This window comes from Somniosus microcephalus, chromosome 1, assembly GCF_052327205.1.
Source record: "Somniosus microcephalus isolate GS21.2 chromosome 1, FLI_Smic_1.0, whole genome shotgun sequence".
Classification (NCBI taxonomy): Eukaryota; Metazoa; Chordata; class Chondrichthyes; order Squaliformes; family Somniosidae; genus Somniosus; species Somniosus microcephalus.
This window is the reverse complement of record NC_140987.1, coordinates 327,209,902-327,235,436: the sequence shown is the minus strand read 5'-3', so window position 1 is coordinate 327,235,436 and position 25,535 is coordinate 327,209,902. Positions and strand designations below refer to the sequence as shown.

Here is a 25,535-nt window from a genome sequence, read left to right as displayed (position 1 = left end):
CTGAGGAACATCGTGCTCCCACTGCCACGGGAAGCCATTGTATTGACTCTGAACGCGGCGCTGTATGTATAGCTTACGCGTCCCTACGGGGAACAAGCATTCCATTGTACTTGTTACATATGGCAAATAAATCGAATCTGAATCTGAAGGTGTAGTTGCATCTGCATTTGGTGGGGCCTCGAACAATTTATCCTCATCTGAAGCATCCAGCATTGGAACATGACAAGGAATGTCTATGCTTATCACTTTGTACAGAGCTATTTTTCTTTCATTCATTCTCGAGATGTGGGCATCGCTGGAAAGGCCAGCATTTATTGCCCATCTCTAGTTGCCCTGGCAATCGAGCTGGGCCACTTCAGAGGGCAGTTAAAAGTCAACCACATTAGTGTTGGATTGGAGTAAAGGCCAGACCGGGTAAGGATAGCAGGTTTCCTTCCATAAAGGACATTAGTGAATCAGTTGGGTTTTTACGACAATCCGACAGCTTCATGGTCACTTTTACTGAGACCAGATTTCTATTTCCAGATATAAAAAAAAATGAATTCAGATTCTCAAACTGGCATGGTGGGATTTGAATTTGCGTTCTCTGGATTAATCCTGTAACATAACTGCTACAACGTTGTACCCATGGCAACCAAATGTTTTGAAGGAAAATATTGGTTGCAAAAAAAAGAGAAAACTTGCCAGCAAAAACGATTCATGCTTGAGGCAAAAAATAATAAAATTGTCCAATATTTTTTACTAGCATCCATTCACCTATCTTCAAGAGGGCTGCTTCAGTAGGTCATGTCCCATGATCTCTGATGTGCCAATTTAAACTGGGCGGACAGCACAACATTAGATTTGTCTTATCCACAGTTGGAAGTTCTGGCGAGGGACTGCATTAAAATAATTACTTGATATTATTTGATAATTATGTGATTCCACATACGAAGCCTGGGAAATATTGTGCCTCACAGGTAGGTTTAATCCTGTTACTGTAAAATATGAGATTTTTTATTAAATGAATTTACTTTTAGCCAAGTCTCGCCAGGCTGAGGGAAGATAGAAATGGCAGGCAAAAGATTTTTCAAGAAACATTTTGCTTGGTTTACTTCTCCTCATTTTATATAACTGAATTAAATTTAATAAATTTGAATTGCAAATAATGTATTTACATATCAGGCAATCAATGGGTGCTTGGACATCCAGCACCCATGTATTAAATCAACATCTTCAAAAGAAAGGCGGTGAGAAAATTGGCAAAATAACTTACCATTCATTTAAGATATGAAATGCAATGTCCCTGATAATATTATTAGTCCACACCCAATATGGAGGAACTATCATGATCAGTGAGCCCAGGGGTCCATTCCAAAACACGCTCCATTTTGCAAACTTGATGTGCAGTGACGTGTGATCAGCAGCTGTAACTTCAGCGACAATGCTGCACTGTGGCTGGTACTTCTAAGTGTGCAGTCACTGCAGACAGTCACCGCACTCAAGAGGTGGTCTTCGAGTTATCTCTCAAAAAGCAGCACAAGCTCGCAGTGAGAGGTGTGCGGAAACATGTCCACAGGTACAGCTAACGTGGGAGCGAAGGGATCGCCAAACAGCTTCTTCTGCTGGTCAGGTGGGCAGCACAGTCTGAAAGAAGAGGGAACTCGGTGAATTACTGATATAGCTTATTAGAATGTGAAGGAATAAGCAACATACCTATTCAGAATAATACATCATTCTATAAAAGAATTCAGACTTTATTAAAACATGACATACTAGGTCTGGAAATCTAAAAACCTAACAATGGAGAAGCTGTGAACAGCATACAGGCTATTGAGATAAGATAAATTGTTGACACTGAATCAATAGCCTTGTTGAAACAGGAGGTTGGAGGTTCGTGATAATCTGAAGCCTTGGAAAAAACACAATGGTATACCCTGTTAAGATGTTTTAAAGTACACTTTGTAAACTGTAATGTATATACCTTTAAGGGGAACTATCTTTTACAGCTCATGTATACTGCAGTACCGGCAGTGACCACACCTGTATATAGCACTGAGTAGTAATCTGTACAGATCAGTTCCACTGTGAGCCACGTTGAGTAAACACCTGTTGTACCGTTTCTCCTGCAGTCTGTGTCTTATTATACACAGACACAACATTGGCGACAAGGCAAGTTCGAACCTACCTGCAACTCTGCATCACCTCTCGGCGATTCGTTCCTGGAGATCAGTGGATTGGAGGTCAAGGCCAGAGACTCGGGCGTCGACCACGGGCAACCACCCAGTCATCCAGCAGAGACTCGAGAATTGCGGGGGAGGCTGTCGAGAGCCAGGCTTGGCTTTCCAGTCGAGGTGGTCCAGCAAAACGGGCTGGCAACAGGTAGTGCGCAGACCCTTCCCGGACAGCGGCGGGCTAGAGCCCGACCGAGTGGCACAGCAAAGGGCCGAGCAGCGTCGACGGGGGAGAAAGGGCAGAGCGCACAGGGCGCAGCTGGTGTTCAGGGGCCGAGCAGCGTTGAAGAGAGGGAGAGAGAGACGCACAGAAACCAGCGAGGCGCCGCCATTGCCACGAGGACCGCCGAGAGCGGCGTTGGCAGCAGCGCAGGAGAAGCGCGCGAAACTTACAGGGCACCGCCATTGCCACGAGAACCGCCGGGAGCGGCGTTGGCAGCAGCGGGGGAGGAAGGAAAGCGCGCGAGATGCCATTTTAAGCCATTGGGAGATGCCATTTTAAACCACACCCAAAATGCCGAAGAGTGGCAGTATCACCGCATTTGACAATGAAGTCGAAGATTGGACTACATATGTCGAACGAATAGAGGTGTACTGCGAGGCATATGAGGTGTCAGATGACAAGAAAGCGTCGGTATTGTTAAATTTAATGGGTGCATAGACGTATGGTTTATTACGAAATCTAGTAACCCCAACGAAGCCAATGGAAAAGAGTTTTGAAGACATAGTAATGATACTACAGGGACATTTAAACCCCACACCGCTGCTGATAGCAGAAAGATTCCAGTTTCACAAACGGAACCAGCATAAAGATGAAAGCAATGCTGATTATTTAACAGAACTGCGCAAACTATCGAAACACTGCCAGTTTGGAGCGGGACTGGCAGATACCTTAAGGGACAAGTTTGTGTGTGGGCTTCAAAGTGAAGGAACCCAGAAACGGCTTTTATCTGAAAAGGACCTTACGCTGGAAAAGGCTTTCAGCATTGCGGTATCATATGAAGCAGCAGCATGGGGCGCTGCAGAGATACAACAGAGACCGCAAGAATATGGCACAAACGAAATGTCATATGGAACAGAGAAGTGCTATCGCTGCGGCAGAACAACACACGACCAGAATGATTGCTGGTTCAAAGACAAAGTGTGCAGACAGTGTGGAAAAGTAGGACACATAGCACGAGTCTGCAGGTCGGGAAAGAAAACCAGCAATAAGAAACTGACCAAAGCAAAGTACAAGAAGGTACATAAGATAACGGAGAATAGTTCAGACGAACAAAAGAGTGATAACGACTCCGAAAGCAGGGAACTGAGTTGTCTGAAACTACATAATGTGATCACAACGGAGGATCACCGAACCATTTGGGTTACTCTCAAGATAGCAGGAGTCCAGGTAAAGATGGAATTGGACACAGGATCAGCTCTAGCAGTCATAAACCGACGGGACTACGAGCGGCTATTCTCACACATACCCTTGAGAGACACAAAAATTATTTTGAAGACGTACACGGGGCAAAAAGTCTACCCCAAAGGAAAAATAAGGGTGACCATTATATATAATGTTAAGGAAACACCAAAACTAGACCTGTATGTATTGCAAGGTGGAGGACCACCATTACTGGGACGTGAATGGATCCGGAAAATACAACTGGATTGGCATTCCATACAGGCACTGACTGTGGCTGACAAAAAGGATGACGACGTCACACCTGGGTGACTGTCAAAGATCCTAACTGACGCGAAAGTAGTGTTCCAGCAAGGACTCGGAACACTAAAAGGCATGACAGCGACGATTAAAATTGAAGAAAACGCAAGCCCAAAATTTTTTAAGGCCAGACTGGTACCTTATGCGATCCGCACAGCCGTTGAAGCAGAGCTGGAGAGTCTGGAGCATTCAGGTGTACTGTCCAAGGTAGACTGGAGCGAGTGGGCTACACCCATCGTCCCTGTGATGAAAAAGTCGTTGAGCAGCACGCCTGGGGAACCAAGGAAGGTTCGCATCTGTGGGGACTTTAAGGTGACAGTGAACCCAGTCCTTCACACCGTACAATATCCACTTCTGCGGATTGAAGATATTTTCGCCTCGCTATCTGGAGGGAAACGCTTCACTAAGATTGATCTGGTCCAGGCGTATCTGCAAATGGAGGTAGAAGAAGCATCAAAAAAAAATCTCACAATCAACACCCATAAAGGTCTCTACCAATACAACCGGCTGGTATTCGGGGTAGCATCAGCTCTGGCTATTTGGCAGAGGGCAATGGAACAAGTCCTGCAAGGGATCCCAGGGACCCAGTGTTATTTGGACGACATCCTGGTCACGGGCAAAAATGACAGTGATCACCTTGCCAACCTGGAGCAGGTGCTCACTAGATTGCAGGAATATGGGCTCCGAGCTAACCGCCCCAAATGCGAGTTTTTTAGAAAACAGATCTTGTATTGTGACCACGTTATCGATAAAGAGGGGTTACATAAGTCCCCAGAGAAGATTGAGGCAGTAGTCAAGGCTCCAGCACCGGAAAATGTGTCACAACTGAGGTCGTTCCTCGGGCTGGTAAACTACTACCATAAGTTCTTGCCAAATTTGTCTACAATACTACACCCACTGAACACCCTACTGCAAACTGGGGTGCCATGGAAGTGGAGTGATGAATGTAGACGAGCTTTCCAGAAGAGCAAAAAACTAATCACATCGAAAGAGGTATTGGCCCATTACAACCCAGCATTACCAATTTGGTTGGCATGTGATGCGTCACCATATGGCATTGGAGCGGTGCTCTATCACAAATTCTCGGACGGCTCAGAGAGGCCAATAGCCTTTGCGTCACTATCACTAACCTCAGCCGAGCGTAACTATGCCCAGATTGACAGGGGGGCCCTCAGCCTAGTGTGGGGAGTGAAAAAGTTCAATCACTATCTGCACGGGCAGAAATTCACCTTGCTGACTGATCACCAGCCTCTTGTCTCCATTTTTAATCCGAAGAAGGGCGTTCCGGTGATGACTGCGCAACGACTACAAAGATGGTCACTTTTTCTAGGGGCGCACCACTATGAGATTGAATATAAGGGCACGAAACAGCATGGAAATGCTGATGGGCTATCACGCCTGCCACTGCCTACTGCGGAGGAAGCACCAGCAGTGGATCCTGTCGAAATATTCCATTCAACTATAGTTGAATACCTACCGGTAACTAACGCTTGTATCGAAAAGGAAACCCGAAATGACCCGACACTGTCTCGGGTATATGATTTGACGGTGAAGGGATAGCCAGCACATGGCGACTCACTGTTGCCAGCATTCTCGACAAGGACAGAACAGCTGTCAGTGTGTCGGGGGACCTTGATGTGTGGATCCCGAGTGGTAATTCCACCCAAGTTAAGGGATAGAGTGCTCAATGAGCTTCATGAGGGTCATCTGGGAGGGGTAAAAATGAAAAGCCTAGCCAGGGCTTATGTGTGGTGGCCGGGAATCGATAAACAAATCGAGGACCTGACCAAGAGCTGCTCAGGATGCCAGAAAGTCCAAAATGCACCACCACAGGCCCCTCTACACCCATGGGAGTGGCCCTCATCTCCATGGCAACGGGTGCATATTGATTTTGCTGATCCATTCATGGACTCAATGTTTTTAATAGCCGTGGATGCGCACTCGAAATGGCCTGAGGTCATCAAAATGTCCTCCACCACCATGCAGAAAACTATTGCAGTCCTACGGACCATTTTTGCCAGGAATGGCTTGCCAGAACAGATTTGCTCCGACAACGGACCACAGTTTGTGTCCGAAGAGTTCCGGAGGTTCTTGAAAAAGAATGGGGTAAGGCATTACACATCCGCCCCGTATCATCCAGCCACAAATGGATTGGCTGAGAGGTTCGTACAAACCTTTAAGAAGGCAATAAAAGCTATGTACAATGACAACATTCCGCTGCAGCACAAGGTGGACAATTTCCTGTTCGCCTACTGGAATGCGACACATGCAGTCACCAACCAGGCCCCAGCCATGATGTTCTTTAACCGAAGGTTAAGATCTCGCCTGGATTTGCTCAGACCAAACGTACGAAGAGATGTTGAGAGTAAGCAATTCCAGCACATCCATGAGAAGCCAACAAGGAGCTTCAATGTAGGGCAACCAGTCTTGGCCCGCGACTACCGAACAGAAAAATGGCAGCCAGGAACGATATGCACACGGCAGGGCCCACTAATGTACACAGTGGACGTTGGGGAGAGCATCGTGAGACGCCATGCTGACCAGATCCTAGAGTCACAGGAACAAGTCAACCCCATGCATCGCCCATACGTACCTGGTGAGGAACCCGACGTACAGGTCGCATCTACCCCAGAAACAGTAGCATTGGAAGCTGATTAACCAACCGACGACAAGGGGCCAGAATCGCCTCCGCACCAAGAGCAAGACACTCGGGAAAGGCGCTATCCAGAAAGGATCAGGAAGCCTCCCCAAAGACTGAATATATAAATAGACTATTTTCAGCTAATGTTGCATGTTAAAAGTGTTAATTGTAATTAGTTTGATATTTAATTGTTAAATGAGTGTTATGGTACTGTTAATCTAAAAGGGGAGGAATTTTAATGTGTATATACCTTTAAGGGGGGAACTATCTTTTACAGCTCATGTATACTGCAGTACCGGCAGTGACCACACCTGTATATAGCACTGAGTAGTAATCTGTACAGATCAGTTCCAGAGTGAGCCACATTGAGTAAACACCTGTTGTACCGTTCTCCTGCAGTCTGTGTCTTATTATACACGGACACAACATAAACAAACACAGAAAATTATGAAACATATGCCTTCGTGGGAATGGCATCAAGTGGGGGAGGCACCAGCCATCACATTGTTTTTGTGTTGAACTTGGAACACCTAGGAGATACGATTCTGTGTTGCAACCAGCTGAGGTGACTTAAGAATTGCATAGAAGACTTTGGTAAGAATGACATCAAATAAATGAACCTGCTGTTACATTCGAACACCTAAAGGAGAGACACGAGTCTGCTTGCTACCAGCTGAACTGACTGTAAGAATAGCAGGGATCAGCAGAAAAATGACCAGAAATAATTAGCCTACATCAGCAGAAACCTTCAAAGGAAATACCAATGCAAAAGGGTATAAAAATTGAACTTTCAAATGGGAAGATAGACTCGCTTGAAGGGCCAAAGCGATTCTCGGCTTCAGAGGCAAGCTCTGTAAGTCTTCAACTCTTTGTATCTCGGGGATCAAGGTAGTGTATTTGATTTTGGTGGATATCCTGGAATAAACTGAGAACTGTAAAACTAGCGAAGTTAAGATTTGAGAATAAGGATCTCTGATAATAGAATTGTAAGATTTCTGTATTTGGAACTGTTAATGTTGCGATTGAAACACCAACTGTAATTACATATTGGTTCTTTAATAAATCTATGTATTTTTAGAATTGTCTCACATAGTACTTCTGTATCAAACTCGTGAACTCAATCTCTGTATGCTCCTTGGTGAGGAGTTGCAGAATTCTGGGGGAGTTTTCCAGACCCTCATAATATCCGGAACGTTAGAGTCTAGTTAAACTTATTAAAAGTGCTATCTGGAGGATGGTAACATCTTCAGGTTGTTCCTTTCCTTTAGGGAGAGATAGTCTGGACCTTTAGACCCAATTAAGCGTCTTTAGGATTCGGCTACCTCTAACTTTAGTTGAAAGTGAACGTCTGGGGAATACGCCTGATCTGGGATAGCCCTAAAGGGGCTAGGACTAGTAATTATCCCTTCAAGAGGACTGTGTTCTATCGGCTGGAACAGGCCACAGGTTTAATAGTGTTAGAAATCTTGACTATTGTATCTTTGGACTGTTTTGCATTTGACCACTTCTGTTGGCATGAATTATTGAATTACTCAGATGGACCAGCTTTGTTTAAGGGCAGTTTATAATTTCAAATAATGAACACATTTGTTTCCCACTGGCAAATTTAATAATTTATCTCACCTCCTCTTCTTCCCCTGAAGCCATGGACTCCTCGTCATAGCATCATAGACTAGTACAGCACAGAAAGAGTCCATTCGGGCCATCAAGTCTGCGCCAGCTCTTTCGAAAAGCAATCCAATTCGTCCCATTCCCTGCTCTTTCCCCATATCCCTGCAATTTTATCTCCTTCAAATACTTATCCAATTTCTTTTTAAAGGCTACTATTGAATCTGTATCCACCACCCTATCAGTCAATGCATTCCAAATCCTAACCACTCGTTGCGCAAAAAAGTTTTCCCTCATGTCATCTCTGGTTCTTTTGCCAATCACCTTAAATCTGTGCCCTCTCATTATCGACCCTTCAGCCCTTGGAAACAGTTTCTCTTTATTAACTCTATCTAAACCCATCATGATTTTAATCACCTCTATCAAATCTCCTCAGCCTTCTCTGCTCTAAGGAGAACAACCCCAGCTGCTCTAGTCTATCCACATAACTGTAATCCCTCATCCCTGGACCATTCCAGTAAATCTCTTCTGTACCCTCTAAATCCTCCAGCTGGGGTCGAAAGAGTGTTTTATACAGGTTTAGCAAAATTTCCTGGCTTTTGTAGTCTCTGCCTCCATTTATAAAGCCCAGGATTCCTATGCTTTATTAACTACTTTGTTAACCTGTCCTGCCACCATCAAAGATTTGTGCACAAACACCCCAGGCCTCTTTCTTCTTGCATCCCCTTGAAAATTGTACCATTTAGCAAATATTGTCTCTCTTCATTCTTCCTAACAAAATGTATCAGCTCACACTTTTCTGCGTTGAATTCCATCTGCCATGTGTCTGCCCATTCCACCAGCCTGTCTATATCCTCTTGAAGTCTGTCACTATCCTCCTCACTGTTTACTACACTTCCAAGTTTCGTGTCATCTGCAAATTTCAAAATTGTGCCCTGTACCCCCAAGTTCAGGTCATTACTGTATACCAAAAACAGCAGTGGTCCTTGTACTGAACCTTGGGGAACTCCACTGTATACCTCCCTCCAGTCAGGAAAACAGCCATTCACCACAACTCTCTGTTTTCTATCCCTTAGCCAATTTTGTATCCATGCTGCAACTGCCCCTTTTATCCCATGGGCTTCAATTTTGCTGACAAGCCTATTATGTGGTACTTTATCAAATGCCTTTTGAAAGTCCATATACATAACATCAGCTGCACTGCCCTCATCCACCCTCTCTGCTACCTCATCAAAAAAATGCAATCAAGTTAGTCAAACGTGATTTGTCCTCAACAAATCCGTGCTGGCTCTCCTTTATTAGTCCATGCTTGTCCAAGTGGCTGTTAATTTTCTCCAGGATTATTGTTTCGAAAAGCTTTCCCACCACCAATGTTAAACTGACTGGCCTGTAATTACCAGGTTTATCCTTCTCCCCTTCTTTGAACAAAGGTATAACATTTGCAATCCTCCAGTCCTTTGGCACCATCCCTGTATCTAAAGAGGATTCTAAGATTGTGGCCAGGACCTGCGCAATTTCTACCCTTACTTCCCTCAACCTAGGATGCCTCCCATCCAGACTGGGTGACTTATCCACTTTAAGAACTGCCAGCACGGTCGATCTGATTTGCCCCCTCCTTAAACCAAGGGCAATGAGGCTCTTGTAACTGCCGTGGCTGAGAAAATCAAAATCAGCAAAGCTAGGTTATGGGTTCGGGAATATTATTTACTCATGCATAATGTGACGAAGCTGATTTAGTCAGTTCAACTATTCTAATATCATTAACTCAGGGTAAACATAGAAACATAGAAGATAGGAGCAGGAGTAGGCCATTCGGCCCCTTGAGCCTGCTCCGTCATTCAATGCGATCATGGTTGATCATCCAAATTCAGTACCCTGTCCCTGCTTTCTCCCCATATCCCTTAATCCCTTTAGCCTGAACAAATATATCCAACTCCTTCTTGAATATATTTAATGAATTGGCCTCAACTGCCTTCTGTGGTAGAGAATTCCACAGGTTCACCACTCTCTGGGTGAAGAAATTCCTCCTCATTTTTGTCCTAAATGGCATACCCCTTATCCTTAGACTGTGACCCCTGGTTCTGGACTCCCCGACCATCAGGAACATCCTCCCTGCATCTAGTCTGTCCAGTCCTGTCAGAATTTTATAAGTTTCAATGAGATCCCCTCTCATTCCTCTAAACTCCAGCGAGTATAAGCCCAATCGAACCAATCTCTCCTCATACATCATTCCTGCCATCCCAGGTATCAGCCTGGTGAATCTTCGTTGAACTCCCTCCATGGAAAGAACATCCTTCCTCAGATAAAGCGACCAAAACTGCACACAATACTCAAGATGTGGTCTCACCAAGGCCCTGTACAACTGCAGCAACACATCCTTGTTCCTGTACTCAAACCCTCTCGCTACAAAGGCCAACATACCATTTGCCTTCTTAACCGCCTGCTGCACCTGCATGCTTACCTTCAGCGACTGGTGCACAAGGACACCCAGGTCTCGTTGCACTTCCCCTTCTCCCAATCTATTGCCATTCAGATAATAATCTGCCTTCCTGTTTTTGCCACCAAAGTGGATAACCTCACATTTATCCATGTTATATTGCATCTGCCATGCTTCTGCCCAATCACCCAACCTGTCCAAATCATCCTGTAGTTTCTCGGCATCCTCCTCACAGCACACACGCCCACCCAGCTTTGTGTCATCTGCAAACTTGGAGATATTACATCTAGTTCCCTTGTCTATATCATTAATATATATTGTGAATAGCTGGGGTCCAAGAACCGATCCCTGCGGTGCCCCACTAGTCACTGCCTGCCACTCGGAAAAAGACCCGTTTATTCCAACTCTTTGCTTTCTGTCTGCCAACCAGTTCTCTATCCAAGTCAATACCTTGCCCCCAATCCCATGTGCCTTAACTTTACACGCTAATCTCTTATGCCGGACCTTATCGAAAGCCTTTTGAAAGTCCAAATACACCACATCCACTGGTTCTCCCTTATCTATTTTACCAGTTACATCCTCAAAAAATTCCAGTAGATTAGTCAAGCACGATTTACCATGTTGACTTTGTCCGATCCTGTCACTGTTTTCCTAGTGCTCTGCTATTACATCTTTTATAATGGACTCTAGCATTTTTCCCACTACCGATGTCAGGCTTACCGGTCTGTAATTCCCCGTTTTCTCTCTACCACCTTTTTTGAGTAGTGGGGTAACATTAGCTACACTCCAATCCATGGGTGCTGTTCCAGATTCCATCGAATGTTGGAAGATGATCAGCAATGCATCTACTATTTCTAGGGCCACTTCCTTAAGTACCCTAGGATGTAGGTTATCAGGCCCTGGGGACTTTTTGGCCTTCAATCCTGTCAATTTCCCTAACACCCTTTCCCTACAAATACTGATTTCTTTCAGTTCCTCCCTTTCATCAGAACCTATGTTTCCCGACATCTCTGGGAGGTTATTTGTGTCCTCCTTTCTGACGACAGAACCAAAATATGTATTTAATTGGTCTGCCATTTCTTTGTTCCACATTATAAATTCCCCTGATTCTGACTGCAAGGGACCTATGCTTGACTTCACCAATCTTTTTCTCTTTGCATATCTATAAAAGCTTTTACAGTCAGTTTTTATGTTCCCTGAAAGCTTACTCTCATACTCTATTTTCCCCTTCTTAATTAATCCCTTTGTCCTCCTTTGTTGAATCCTAAACTGCTCCCAATCCTCAGGTTTACTACTTTTTCTGGCCAATTTATATGTCCTCTCCTTGGATCTTATGCTATCCATAATTTCCCTTGTTAGCCACGGTCGAGTCACCTTTTTTTAATTTTTATGCCAAACTGGGATGAACAAATTCTGCAGTTCATCCATGCGGTCTTTGAATGCTTGGCATTGCCTATCTACCATCAACCCTTTGAGTGACATTCCCCAATCAATCATAGAAACATAGAAGATAGGAGCAGGAGTAGGCCATTCGGCCCCTCTAGCCTGCTCTGCCATTCAATGCGATCATGGCTGATCATCCAAGTTCAGTACCCGGTCCCTGCTTTCTCCCCATACCCCTTGATCCCTTTAGCCTTAAGAAATATATCCAACTCCTTCTTGAATATATTTAATGAATTGGCCTCTACTGCCTTCTGTGGTAGAGAATTTCACAGGTTCACCACTCTCTGGGTGAAGAAATTCCTCCTCATTTCTGTCCTAAAAGGCCTACCCCTTATCCTTAGACTGTGACCCCTGGTTCTGGATTCCCCGACCATCAGGAACATCCTCCCTGCATCTAGTCTGTCCAGTCCTGCCAGAATTTTATAAGTTTCAATGAGATCCCCTCTCATTCTTCTAAACTCCAGCGAGTACAAGCCCAATCGACCCAATCTCTCCTCATATGTCATTCCTGCCATCCCAGGTATCAGCCTGGTGAATCTTCGCTGAACTCCTTCCATGGAAAGAATATCCTTCCTCAGATAAGGCGACCAAAACTGCACACAATACTCAAGATGTGATCTCACCAAGGCCCTGTACAACTGCAGCAGCACATCCTTGTTCCTGTACTCAAACACTCTCGCTATGAAGGCCAACATACCATTTGCCTTCTTAACCGCCTGCTGCACCTGCATGCTTACCTTCAGCGACTGGTGCACAACGACACCCAGGTCTCGTTGCACTTCCCCTTCTCCCAATCTATTGCCATTCAGATAATAATCTGCCTTCCTGTTTTTGACACCAAAGCGGATAACCTCACATTTATCCAGGTTATATTGCATCTGCCATGCTTCTGCCCAATCACCCAACCTGTCCAAATCATCCTGTAGTTTCTCGGCATCCTCCTCACAGCACACACGCCCACCCAGCTTTGTGTCGTCTGCAAATTTGGAGATATTACATCTAGTTCCCTTGTCTAGATCATTAATATATATTGTGAATAGCTGGGGTCCAAGGACCAATCCCTGCGGTACCCCACTAGTCACTGCCTGCCACTAGGAAAAAGACCCGTTTATTCCAACTCTTTGCTTTCTATCTGCCAACCAGTTCTCTATCCAAGTCAATACCTTGCCCCCAATCCCATGTGCCTTAATATTACACGCTAATCTCTGATGTGGGACCTTATCGAAAGCCTTCTGAAAGTCCAAATGCACCACATCCACTGGTTCTCCCTTATCTATTTTATTGTTACATATTCAAAAAATTCCAGTAGATTAGTCAAGCACGATTTACCTTTTGTAAATCCATGTTGACTTTGTCCGATCCTGTCACTGTTTTTCAAGTGCTCTGCTATTACATCTTTTAGAATGGACTCTAGCATTTTCCCCACTACCGATGTCAGGCTTACCGGCCTGTAATTCCCCGTTTTCTCTCTACCACCTTTTTTGAATAGTGGGGTAACATTAGCTACCCTCCAATCCATGGGTACTGTTCCAGATTCCATCGAATGTTGGAAGATGATCAGCAATGCATCTACTATTTCTAGGGCCACTTCCTGAAGTACCCTAGGATGTAGATTATCAGGCCTGGGGATTTATCGGCCTTCAATCCCATCAATTTCCCTAACACCATTTCCCTACAAATACAGATTTCTTTTAGTTCCTCCCTTTCATCAGACCCTATGTTCCCCAACATTTCTGGGGTTATTTGTGTCCTCCTTTGTGAAGACAGAACCAAAATATGTATTTAGTTGGTCTGCCATTTCTTTGTTCCCCATTATAAATTCCCCTGATTCTGACTGCAAGGGACCTATGCTTGACTTCACCAATCTTTTTCTCTTTGCATATCTATAAAAGCTTTTACAGTCAGTTTTTATGTTCCCTGAAAGCTTACTCTCATACTCTATTTTCCCTTTCTTAATTAATCCCTTTGTCCTCCTTTGTTGAATCCAAAACTGCTCCCAATCCTCAGGATTACTGCTTTTTTTAACCAATTTATATGTCCTCTCATTGGATCTTATGCTATCCCTAATTTCCCTCGTTAGCCATGGTTGAGTCACCTTTTTTGTTTTATTTTTATGCCAAACTGGGATGAACAAATTCTGTAGTTCATCCATGCGGTCTTTGAATGTTTTCCATTGCCTGTCCACCGTTAACCCTTTGAGTGACATTCCCCAATCAATCCTACCCAATTCGCTCCTCAGACCATCGTAGTTTCCTTTATTTAAATTCAGGACCCTAGTCTCTGAGTCACCTACTTCATTCTCCATCTTAATGAAGAATTCGATCATATTATGATCGCTCCGACCCAAGGGGCCTCGTACAACAAGATTGCTAATTAATCCTCTCTCGTTACATAATACCCAGTGTAAGATGGCCTGATCTCTGGTTGGTTCCTCGACATATTGGTCCAGGAAACCATCCCGTAAACACTCCAGGAATTCCTCCTCCACAGTATTGTTACTAATTTGGTTAGCCCAATCTATATGTAGATTAAAGTTACCCATGATGACTGCTGTGCCCTTTTTGCACGCTTCTCTAATTTCCCTTTTAATGCCATCCCCAACCTCCGCATTACTGTTTGGAGGTCGATATACCACTCCCACTAACGTTTTCTGCCCCTTGGTATTTCTCAGTTCTACCCATACAGATTCCACATCATCAGAGCTAATATCCTTCCTTACAATTGTGTTAATCCCTACTTTAACCAGTAATGCTACCCCACCTCCCTTTCCTTTTTGCCTATCTTTCCTGAATATTGAATACCCCTGGATGTTGAGTTCCCAGCCTTCGCCACCCTGGAGCCATATTTCCACAATCGCAATCAAATCATATTCATTTACCTCTATTTGCGCAGCTAATTCATCTACCTTTTTACGAATGCTCCTCGCATTAGGACACAAAGCCTTCAGGCTTGTTTTTTTAACGCTCTTAGACCTATTAGAATTATTATTTACTGTGGCCATGTTTGATTTAAACCATTGATTTCTCTGACTGCCACTTTTGTTTTTCTCCTTCCTATCTTTTGCTTTTATCCTTGTTTCCCTTTCCTCTGTCCCCCTGCTCAGGTTCCCAACCCCCTGCCATTTTAGTTTAAACCCTCCCCCAGAGCACTAGCAAACACTCCCCCTAGGACATCGGTCCCGGCCCTGCCCAGGTGCAAACCGTCCGGTTTGAACTGGTCCCACCTCCCTCAGAACCGGTTCCAATGTCCCAGGTATTTGAATCCCTCCCCCTGACACCATTCCTCTAGCCTCGTATTCATCTGAAATATTCTTCTATTTCTACTCTGACTAGCACGTGGCACTGGTAGCAATCCTGAGATTACTACCTTTGAGGTCCTATTTTTTAATTTACCTCCTAACTCCCTATATTCAGCTTTTAGGGCCTCATCCCGTTTTTTACCTACATCGTTGGTACCTATATGCACCACGACAACTGGCTGTTCACCCTCCCCTTCCAAGATGTTCTGCAGCCGCTCTGAGACATCCTTAACCCTTGCACCAGGGAGGCAACACACCATCCTGGAGTCTCGTTTGCAGCCGCAGAAACGCCTATCTATTCCCCTTACAATAGAATCCCCTATTACTATAGCTCTACCCCTCTTCTTCCTCCCGTCCTGTGCAGCAGAGCCATCCCTGGTGCCAGGAAGTTGGCTGCTGCTGCCTTCCCCTGGTAAGCCATCCCCCCCATCAGTATCCAAAGCGGTATATCTGTTTGAGAGGGGGATGGCCACAGGGGACCCCTGCACTACCTGCCTGCGCCTACTACTCTGCCTGTTGGTCACCCGTTCCCTTTCTGCCTGTGCCACCTTTACCTGCGGTGTGACCAACTGATTAAATGCGCTACTCACGACGTCCTCAGCATCGCGAATGGTCCAGTGTGTATCCAATCGCTGCTCCAGCACCGCAATGCGGTCTGCCAGTAGCTGCAACTGGACATACTTCCTGCACACATGGTTGTCAGGGACACAGGAAGTGTCCCTGAGTTCCCACATAGCGCAGGAGGAGCATATCACGGCACTGGGCTGTCCTGCCATGACTTACTCTTTAATTAATTGCAATTAAATTAAATTAAATCAATCCCATCAATTACACTACAGTTAAATGGTATATTTAAGGGCCCTGGTTTACAAACAGTCCCCGCTACACCACAGAGACTTTAGAAACTATAACCCACAGAGTTAAAGTATAAAAAAGAGAAATACTCACCAACCAATCACTTACCTGCTTTCTGGTGACGTCACACTACGATTACTTTTTACTTTTCTCCTTCCCTCTGAGTTCGGAGATTAGTACGCCTACCTGGGTCTCTGGGGCCTTTTGTACTGCCGTCGCTCCGCGATTCCCGCCGCCTCTCGCGCCGCACTGAGGCCTACCTGGGTCTCTGGAGCCTTTTGTACTGCCAGCGCTCCGCGATTCCCGCCGCCTCTCACGCCGCACTGAGGCCTACCTGGGTATCTGGGGCCTTTTGCACTCCTACCCAACTCGCGCCTCATACCATCGTAGTTTCCTTTATTTAAATTCAGGACCCTAGTCTCTGAGTCAACTACTTCACTCTCCATCTTAATGAAGAATTCTATCATATTATGATACTGCTTGTTCTTTTTAATTGGTTGTTTTTTTTTTCTCATTTTCTCCCCTTCGCTTCTGAAGTTACGGACTCTAACTGGGGTACAGTTCTCTAACAACGGACTCTAACTCAGGTACAGTTCTCTAACTGGGGTACAGTTCCCCAACAGTGGACTCTAACTGGGGTACAGAACACTAACAGCAGACTCTAACTGGGGTACAGTTCTACAACAGTGGACTCTAACTGGGGTACAGAACACTAACAGTGGACTCTTAACAGTTTGACTGGGGCCAGCAGGCATCTAATACCTCACCTGAATTAGCCTTGGCAGCGATTGTTGGCCGGCTACCTGATGGTGAAGATCATCATAGTAATCCCCATCCTGTTCTCACTCAACGTCCAAACAAATGGCCATTCCAAGTGCTGGACAGTAATTAGCAGTGGCTGAGCCAATGGGGGTTCACAACCATCCCCTCTCCCCCAATTATTTTTAGCTGGATCAATGCGGCTTAAGGACCTTCCTCCATTTCTCTCCCAGGAACCTCGGTTACCTGTCTTCGGCCTCTAGATTCAGCCAGCGATTCCTGGCTCGGCCTTCAGACTACATAAGCCAGCGTTATTCAGTTCAGTCTCCTTTCTGCCAAGTCGGCCAAATCGCGATTGCAGCCAAACCGAGCTTCGCCACTGCTAATTAGGAGTGGGGGTAAACCTGACCAATTCTCCTCCTCCCTAACTGGGGAGCTAATATCCCTTCTGCTCATTTGATCCAGATGGTGAGGCCCCTGTCCAACTTCCAAGTGTATGAAATTAAATGGGAATCTGCGGATCTGACCAGCAGTGAAATGGCTCTCTAAGCATTCGCAATTGCTACCTACTCAACAAAGTTTCTCATTGCTTCACCCTCTGGCTTGCAGGAGACATACACGAGCCTCTGGATCTGCTCACAGTTACGAATTGCTCGCACCACCCTGTAATCTGAAAAAACAAAAAGGAGAAAAACCCCATCGTCAATAGTTAAATGAGTTACTGTGCTGTCCTGCTCACCTTAGCCTGGCTGTAACCGTACAGTCACGCTAATAGTGAAGCTGGTCACTCTTCAGACCCCACCCCTCAAATGAGAGTCTCTTGTTCAAAGGTGACTCCCTCTTTGCTTTGATACTAGATAGGATCAATGAAACGGTTTAAATTTTGCCCTGCTTGCTTTTGTTATTTTTGAAAATACCCTGCACATAACACCCAAGAAGCTCGACAACAGCCAGGGCAAAGCAGCCCGCTTGATCGGCAGCCCATCCACCACCTTAAACATCCCCTCCCTCCACCACTGGCATACCGTGGCTGCAGTGTGTACCATCTACAGGATGGACTGCAGCAACTCGCCAAGGGTTCTTCGACAGCAACTCCCAAACTCACGACCTCTACCACCTAGAAGGACAAGGGCAGCAGGTGCATGGGAACACCATCAGCTCCAAGTTCCCCCCCTCCACCCCCCAGTCCTGACTTGGGCATATATCGCCATTGTTTCATCAAAATCCTTTAACTCCCTACTTAACAGCACTGTGGGAGTATCTTCACCACATGGACTGCAATGGTTCAAAATGGCGGCTCACCACCAGGCTACTAGGGATGGGCAATAAATGCTGGCCTTGCCAGTGATGTCCATATCCTGAGAATTAATTTTAAAAATCAATTCTTCACTCAATGTGGTTGCTTGCTGTCAGTCCCCTGCCCATACTACTGAAGCACAGTGACACAAACCCATGTACAAAACACTGTAATGATGCTTCAATTCCTCTCTTACCCCTTCCAGTGCCAGCACTGTCGCTCAGAGAATGGGCAGCGCCAGTGAACTCTGGGACAAAATGCAAGGACTCTTGTTTTGTTGGCAGGCAATAGTACAATGAAAAGACCCTCTCTCCCTGCCCAGAGAAAAATAAGCTTACCTCTGCACAAATCCAATTTATCTTTAAGCAGCAATGGTGCATGGTACATGATCTCGGACACAGTGTGTCCTGTGCCACACAGTGCTGGTACATGGCACAGGGCACAAGATCTCAGACACACTGTTGCTGTAATATGGCCCGGATCTAACAGCACACTGTTGTCACAGGGCAGGGATGGGTGTACAAATAACAATCCTGAATCTCATCTTGCTTCACGAATAAGACAGACACAAGACAAATGAAACAGATATTTTAACTAAAAAGTTGTGTCTCTTACGCAGTCCGGCACGGGCTGGGTTCACAACAGCGACGAGGAACTTGGTGTCCTCCAGTGACAACAGCAACTGTGGTAAAACGACCTCTGCTTTACCGCTGTGGAACTCACAGTTATCAATGCCTGCAAGAGGGAATGAGGAAAGCACAGGACACTTAGAGGCACGTTCACTCCAGCCTCGGGTAACACTCATGGGCTACCGTCTGACTCCAGTGTTGATGCTTATTTCAGGTTGGCCAATGGCGTCAGGATGGGTAGGCTGTGCCTTTCAACCTCATGTTCACTGTATAGATCCAGAGCGGCCACTCACTCTTTGTATTTGTAGGAACTATTAAACCCATCTATTTCCTCTTCAGTCATCTGCTGACTGCAGCCGAGGATGGACAGAGATCTGCTCCAAAGCTCCTGCCAGCAGCTGACTGCCATGAAGTTTGCAAATCAAGGTCAGGGACAGCTCTCCCTCCAAATTTCTGTCTTCCTGAGGCAAAGTACCTAGTCCCTGCTTCTCTGCTGGAGCGCGAATGAGATCAGGAACTAAATGGAGTTCAATAAAACAAATGGCAAAGCAAATCTTAAAGAAGGAAATCAGGGAGTGATGACACAAAGGAGGAGGGCTTGTGATGCACTGACATGATGGGCTCTTAAAGGGGCAGGACTGATGAAAACTTCCAGTAGGATGGTGGCTCACCAGGTAGCATGTAGACTCAGTGCTCCTAGGCTGGGGGTGGTGGTGGTAAGGCAGAAACCCATTGGAGTCCCTGCTCCTGATGGTTATCCAGTGATCACAATGCAGGTGTGTGCAGGTGTAAGGGGATGGCAGGGATTGGCCAAGGCTTCCACATCCACCACGGTTGAACAGACGGCCAACACCCGCTGTCAACACTCATACATCAAGGGTGGCCCCTTGAGTGAAGTACTGGCGACCTGTCAACCCGAGGAACCCACGCTTCAGTCCATTCTCATTCAAATTCTTGCAATAAAAGAAAACAGGAACTACATGAACATAAAAACAATCAACAACTTGTCTTTATATAGCGCCTTTAACATAGTAAAACGTCCCAAGGCGCTTCACAGGAGTGTAATAAGACAAAAATTTGACACCGAGCCTCATAAGAAATTAGGGCAGATGACCAAAAGCTTGGTCAAAGAGGTAGGTTTTAAGGAGCGTCTTAAAGGAGGAAAGAGAGGTAGAGAGATGGAGAGGTTTAGGCAGGGAGGTCCAGAGTTTCGGGCCAAGGCAACAGAAGGCACGGCCACCAATGGTTGAGCGATTATAATCAGGGATGCTCAAGAGGGCAGAATTAGAGGAGCGTGGATATCTTGGGGGGTTGTGGGGTTGAAGGAGATTACAGAGATAGGGAGGGGCGAGGCCATGGAGGGATTTGAAAACAAGGATGAGAATTTTGAAATCGAGGCGTTCCTCATCCAGGAGCCAATGGAGGTCAGCGAGCACAGGGGTGATGGGTGAACGGAAGTTGGTACAAGTTAGGACAAAACAGGTGAGTTTTGGATGACCTCAAGTTTATGTAGGGTAGAATGTGGGAGGTCAGCCTGGAGTGCATTGGAATAGTCAAGGCTAGAAGTAACAAATGCATGGATGAGGGTTTCAGCAGCTGATGAGCTGGGGCAAGGTCGGAGATGGGCTATGTTACGGAGGTGGAAATAGGTGGTCTTAGTTATGCTGTGGATGTGGTCGGAAGCTCATTTCAGGGTCAAACATGGCACCAAGTTTGTGAACAGTCTGGATCAGCCTCAGACAGATGCTAGGGAGAGGGATGGAGTTGGTGGCTAGGGAACGGAGTTTATGGTAGGGACCGAAGACAATGGCTTCAGTCTTCCCAATATGTAACTGGAGAAAATGTTTGCTCTGGAGGGGTCGAGTGACGTGGTGGTGAGATAGAGCTGGGTGTCGTCAGTGTGCATGTGGAAACTGACATGGTGTTTTCGGATGATGTCGCCAAGGGGCAACACATAGATGAGAAATAGGAGGGGGGTCAAGGATAGATTCCTGGGGGACCCCAGAGGTAACGATGCAGGAGTGGGAAGGGAAGTCATTGCAGGTGATTTTCTGGCTATGATTAGATAGGTAAGAATGGAACCAGGTGAGTGCAGTCCCACCCAGCTGGGCGATGGTGGAGAGGCGTTGGAAGTTTAGTGGGAATAGGGTCGAGGGAGCAGGAAGCGGGTCTCATGGACAAGATGAGTATGGAGAGGTCAAGAGGGGAGATCGGCGAGAAGCTGGAGAAAGATGTGAGTTCAGGGCTAGGGCAGGGGGGAAACTTAGAGGAAGTTTGGCCCGGTGGGCTAGGGGAAGGAAGGGAAGTGGCAGAGGCAGCTGATTGGACGGTCTCAATCTTAGAGACAAAAAAGTCCATGAGCTCCTCGCACTTTTTGTTGGAGGCGAGTGTGGAGCAGATAGGGGAGAGGGATTTAAGAAGTCGGTTAGCAGTAGAGAATAGAAGCCGGGGGGTTATCTTTGCATGAATGATCCTGGAATAGTGAGCAGTCTTGGCAGACAAGAGTAGGACCCGATAATGCATTATGCAGTCCAGCCAGATCTGGCGGTGAATGGCTAAACCAGTTGTCCACCATATCCGTTGAAGTCTGCATCCCTTGGACTTGAGGGAGTGAAGATGAGAGCCGTACCAGGGGAATAGTCAGGGAGAGAGAGTAATGGTTTTTTATAGGGACTAGGACATCAAAGGTGGTGGTGAGAGTGTGGCTGAGCAGGTCGGGAACTGCAGAAATGTCGTGGTGAATGGAGGGCCAAAGGCTGGACAGTTGGGATTTTGTAAGTGCAGTTATAAGAGAGTTGGGAGAGAGATTTTTCCAGGGACGCACACAGAAGGAAATAGGGTTGGGTGGAGGAAGGGAGACGTAGGTGGAGAGCGATACAAGGAAGTGGTCAGAGATGGCCTTATCTGCGATTGACATGGTGGGAATAGCGAGACCACGAGAGATGGCAATGTCAAGGGGGTGGCCGTGAATATGGGTTGGGGAGTTCACATGGAGAGCGAGATTAAGGGAGGATAGGAGGGTAGCGAACTCAGAGGAGAGAGAGCATGATGAATTGAGATGGAGGTTGAAATCATCGAGGATGAGAAGTCACTTGGTGCAGAGGCTGAGGGAGGAGAACAGTGAAGATATCTTGGTGATAACATTTTTATGGTACTTGGGTGGGCGGTAGAGAATGAGAAATTTAAATGAGAGGCGAGAGGGGTGGAACAAGGTGAGATGCTGAAAGGAGGAGAAAGTGCCAGAGGAGTAGGGGGACAGAAAAAGGTGCAATTTGGTAATGAGAGCCACACTGCCACCACGGCGGTCTGGGCGGGGCAAGTGGTGGAAGGTGTAGCCAGGCAGGGAGGCTTCATTTAAGGGTAAGGTGTCATCACCACTCAACCAAGTTTCCGTCAGGGCCATGATGGCGATGCAATCATCCACGATAAGCTCATGGATGGCAAGGGCCTTGTTCGCATAAGAATTAGGAGCAGGAGTAGGCCATACGGCCCCTCGAGCCTGCTCTGCCAATCAATAAGATCATGGCTGAACTTCTACATCAGCTCCACTTTCCCGCCTGATCTCCATATCCCTTGATTGTCTTAGAGCCCAAAAATCTATCTCTCAGCCTTGACTATACTCAACAATTCATGATCCATGTCTCTAGATTACTGGTCCAGTAACATACCCACTACTTTATCATATCCGTGAATCGGATGAAATAAATCATGACCCTGCCCTCCCAGTAACGTACCATTCAGCATGGCATTGCACCGAGCATCCTCCACAGCCTGATCAATAAGCTCGATTCCCAACACTCTGGCTGCTCCTTGGCACACTGCCAAACCAATGGCTCCTGCAAAATAAAACCAGGCATTCGATAATTCCCGATCCATCGTTCTACAATATTTTGCATCTGATTTTCTCCTCCTGCGCAGTGCTCGACACCAGGTTAACAAGACATTTTGGCATCTTTGCCTTAGACACCCACTTCCAACGGAGTCAGAAGGATGTTTGCGCAAAGGAATCAGGGTACAGGGCGTGCCAGTCATAAGTGAGGCAACATTCTATTTTTTGCTGCTCTGTATGGCAATTCGTACCCTGATGTAGGAGGGCCCCAATTCTTTCCTTGGCTTTGTGTACACGATGCAGCCTTGGGGCCACATACGAATTTTAATTGTCTGTTCCCATCAATCCCTGGCTCGCCAGTCTTGAACAACCCCCAGCGATGGAAATTTTACTCGATGAAAGCCTTCCCCCAGGAGCTAATTGCAACTGGGCAACCTGGAAGTGCCTTAACAGACTTAGGACTGGTGTAGGTTGCTCAAAGGTGTCACTAAGCAAATGGGGATATTCAACCAGCCCGACAACTTGTGAATGTGGAACTGAGGCACAGACTATGCAACATCTCCTGCAATGCCCATCGTTAGAGGAACCCTGCACTGTTGCAGATCTTGCCGAATCCAACAACAAGGCGCAAAAATGTGTCCAGTTCTGGCTGGGCTATGTATAGACTGTCCGTGGACACGATAAGAAGAATCAATCCCCAGGGCCTGATAATCTATATCCTAGGGTACTTAAGGAAGTGGCCCTAGAAATAGTAGATGCATTGTTGGTCATCTTCCAAAATACGATAGACTCTGGAACAGTACCCATGGATTGGCGGGTAGCTAATGTTACCCCACTATTCAAAAAAGGTGGTAGAGAGAAAATGGGGAATTACAGGCCGGTAAGCCTGACATTAATAATGGGGAAAATGCTAGAGGCCATTATAAAAGATGTAATAGCTGAGCCCTTAGAAAACAGTGACAGGATCGGACAAAGTCAACATGGATTTACAAAAGGTAAATTGTGCTTGACTAACCGACTGGAATTTTTTGAGGATGTAACTGGTAAAATAGATAAGAGAGAACCAGTGGATGTGGTATATTTGGACTTTCAAAAGGCTTTCGATAAGATCCGGCATAAGAGATTAGCATGTAAAGTTAAGGCACATGGGATTGGGGGCAAGGTATTGACTTGGATAGAGAACTGGTTGGCAGACAGAAAGCAAAGAGTTGGAATAAACGGCTCTTTTTCCGAGTGGCAGGCAGTAACTAGTGGGGTACCGCAGGGATCGGTCCTTGGACCCCAGCTATTCACAATATATATTAATGATCTAGACGAGGGAACTAGATGTAATATCTCCAAGTTTGTAGACGACACAAAGCTGGGTGGGCGTGTGTGCTGTGAGGAGAATGCCGAGAAACTCCAGTATGATTTGGACAGGTTGGGTGATTGGGCAAAGGCATGGCAGATGCAATATAACGTGGATAAATGCGAGGTTATCCACTTTGGTGGCAAAAACAGGAAGGCAGATTATTATCTGAATGGCAATAGATTGGGAAAAGGGGAAGTGCAACGAGACCTGGGTGTCCTTGTGCACCAGTCGCTGAAAGTAAGCTTGCAGGTGCAGCAGGTGGTTAAGAAGGCAAATGATATGTTGGCCTTCATAGCGAGAGGGTTTGAGTACAGGAACAAGGATGTCTTGCTGCAGTTGTACAGGGCCTTGGTGAGACCACATCTTGAGTATTGTGTGCAGTTTTGGTCGCCATATCTGAGGAAGGATGTTCTTGCCATGGAAGGAGTGCAGCGAAGATTCACCAGGCTGATACCTGGGATGGCAGGAATGACGTATGAGGAGAGATTGGGTCAATTGGGCTTATACTCGCTGGAGTTTAGAAGAATGAGAGGGGATCTCATTGAAACTTATAAAATTCTAACAGGACTAGACAGACTAGATGCAGGAAGGATGTTCCCGATGGTCAGGGGGTCCAGAACCAGGGGTCACAGTCTAAGGATAAGGGGTAAGCCATTTAGGACAGAGATGAGGAGGAATTTCTTCACCCAGAGAGTGGTGAACCTGTGGAATTCTCTACCACAGAAGGCAGTAGAGGCCAATTCATTAAATATATTCAAGAAGGAGTTGGATATATTTCTTAAGGCTAAAGGGATCAAGGGATATGGAGAGAAGGCAGGAACAGTGTACTGAATTTGGATGATCAGCCATGATCTCACTGAGTGGCGGAGCAGGCTCGAGGGGCCGAATGGCCTACTCCTGCTCCTATCTTCTATGTTTCTATGTATCTCCACGGAGCTCAAGCTGCTGATACCAACAGATCTTAGTGCTCTGATTTAGCATTATTCCATCATTTAGCATTATTCCACCATCTACAAGGCACAAGTAAGGAGTGTGGTGGAATACTCTCCACTTGCCTGGATGAGTGCAGCTCCAACAACACTCAAGAAGCTCAACACCATCCAGGATAAAAGCAGCCCGTTTTGAGTGGCACCCCATCCACCACCTTAAAAATTCACTCCCTCCACCACCGGCGCACCGTGGCTGCAGCGTGTACCATCTACAAGATGCACTGCAGCAACTTGCCAAGGCTTCTTCAGCAGCAGCTCCCAAACCCACGAACTCTTCCACCTAGAAGGACAAGGGCAGCAGATGCATGGGAACACCACCACCTCCAAGTTCCCCTCCAAGTCACACACCATCCTGACTTAGAAGTATATCGCCGATCCTTCATGGTCGCTGGGTCAAAATCCTGGAACTCCCTCCCTAACAGCACTGTGGGCGTACCTTCATCACACGGACTGCACCGGTTCAAGGCAGCTCACCACCACCTTC

General features: G+C 46.2%; 1 protein-coding gene across 2 annotated transcripts in view; it reads right to left on the bottom strand.

The window, feature by feature from the left end:
* Positions 1 to 1,084: 1,084 nt before the first annotated feature.
* Positions 1,085 to 25,535, bottom strand: part of trmt2b (tRNA methyltransferase 2B) — an 83,190-nt gene continuing 58,739 nt past the window's right edge. For both annotated transcript variants that reach the window (XM_085994380.1, XM_085994388.1), the window contains exons 10-13: positions 22,617 to 22,718; positions 18,869 to 18,988; positions 17,527 to 17,626; positions 1,085 to 1,626 (exon numbers count right to left, since the gene is read on the bottom strand). In XM_085994380.1, coding sequence (XP_085850506.1) covers positions 1,500 to 1,626; positions 17,527 to 17,626; positions 18,869 to 18,988; positions 22,617 to 22,718 — 449 coding nt within the window. In that variant the 3' untranslated portion in view covers positions 1,085 to 1,499. The remainder of the gene's footprint in view (positions 1,627 to 17,526; positions 17,627 to 18,868; positions 18,989 to 22,616; positions 22,719 to 25,535) is intronic.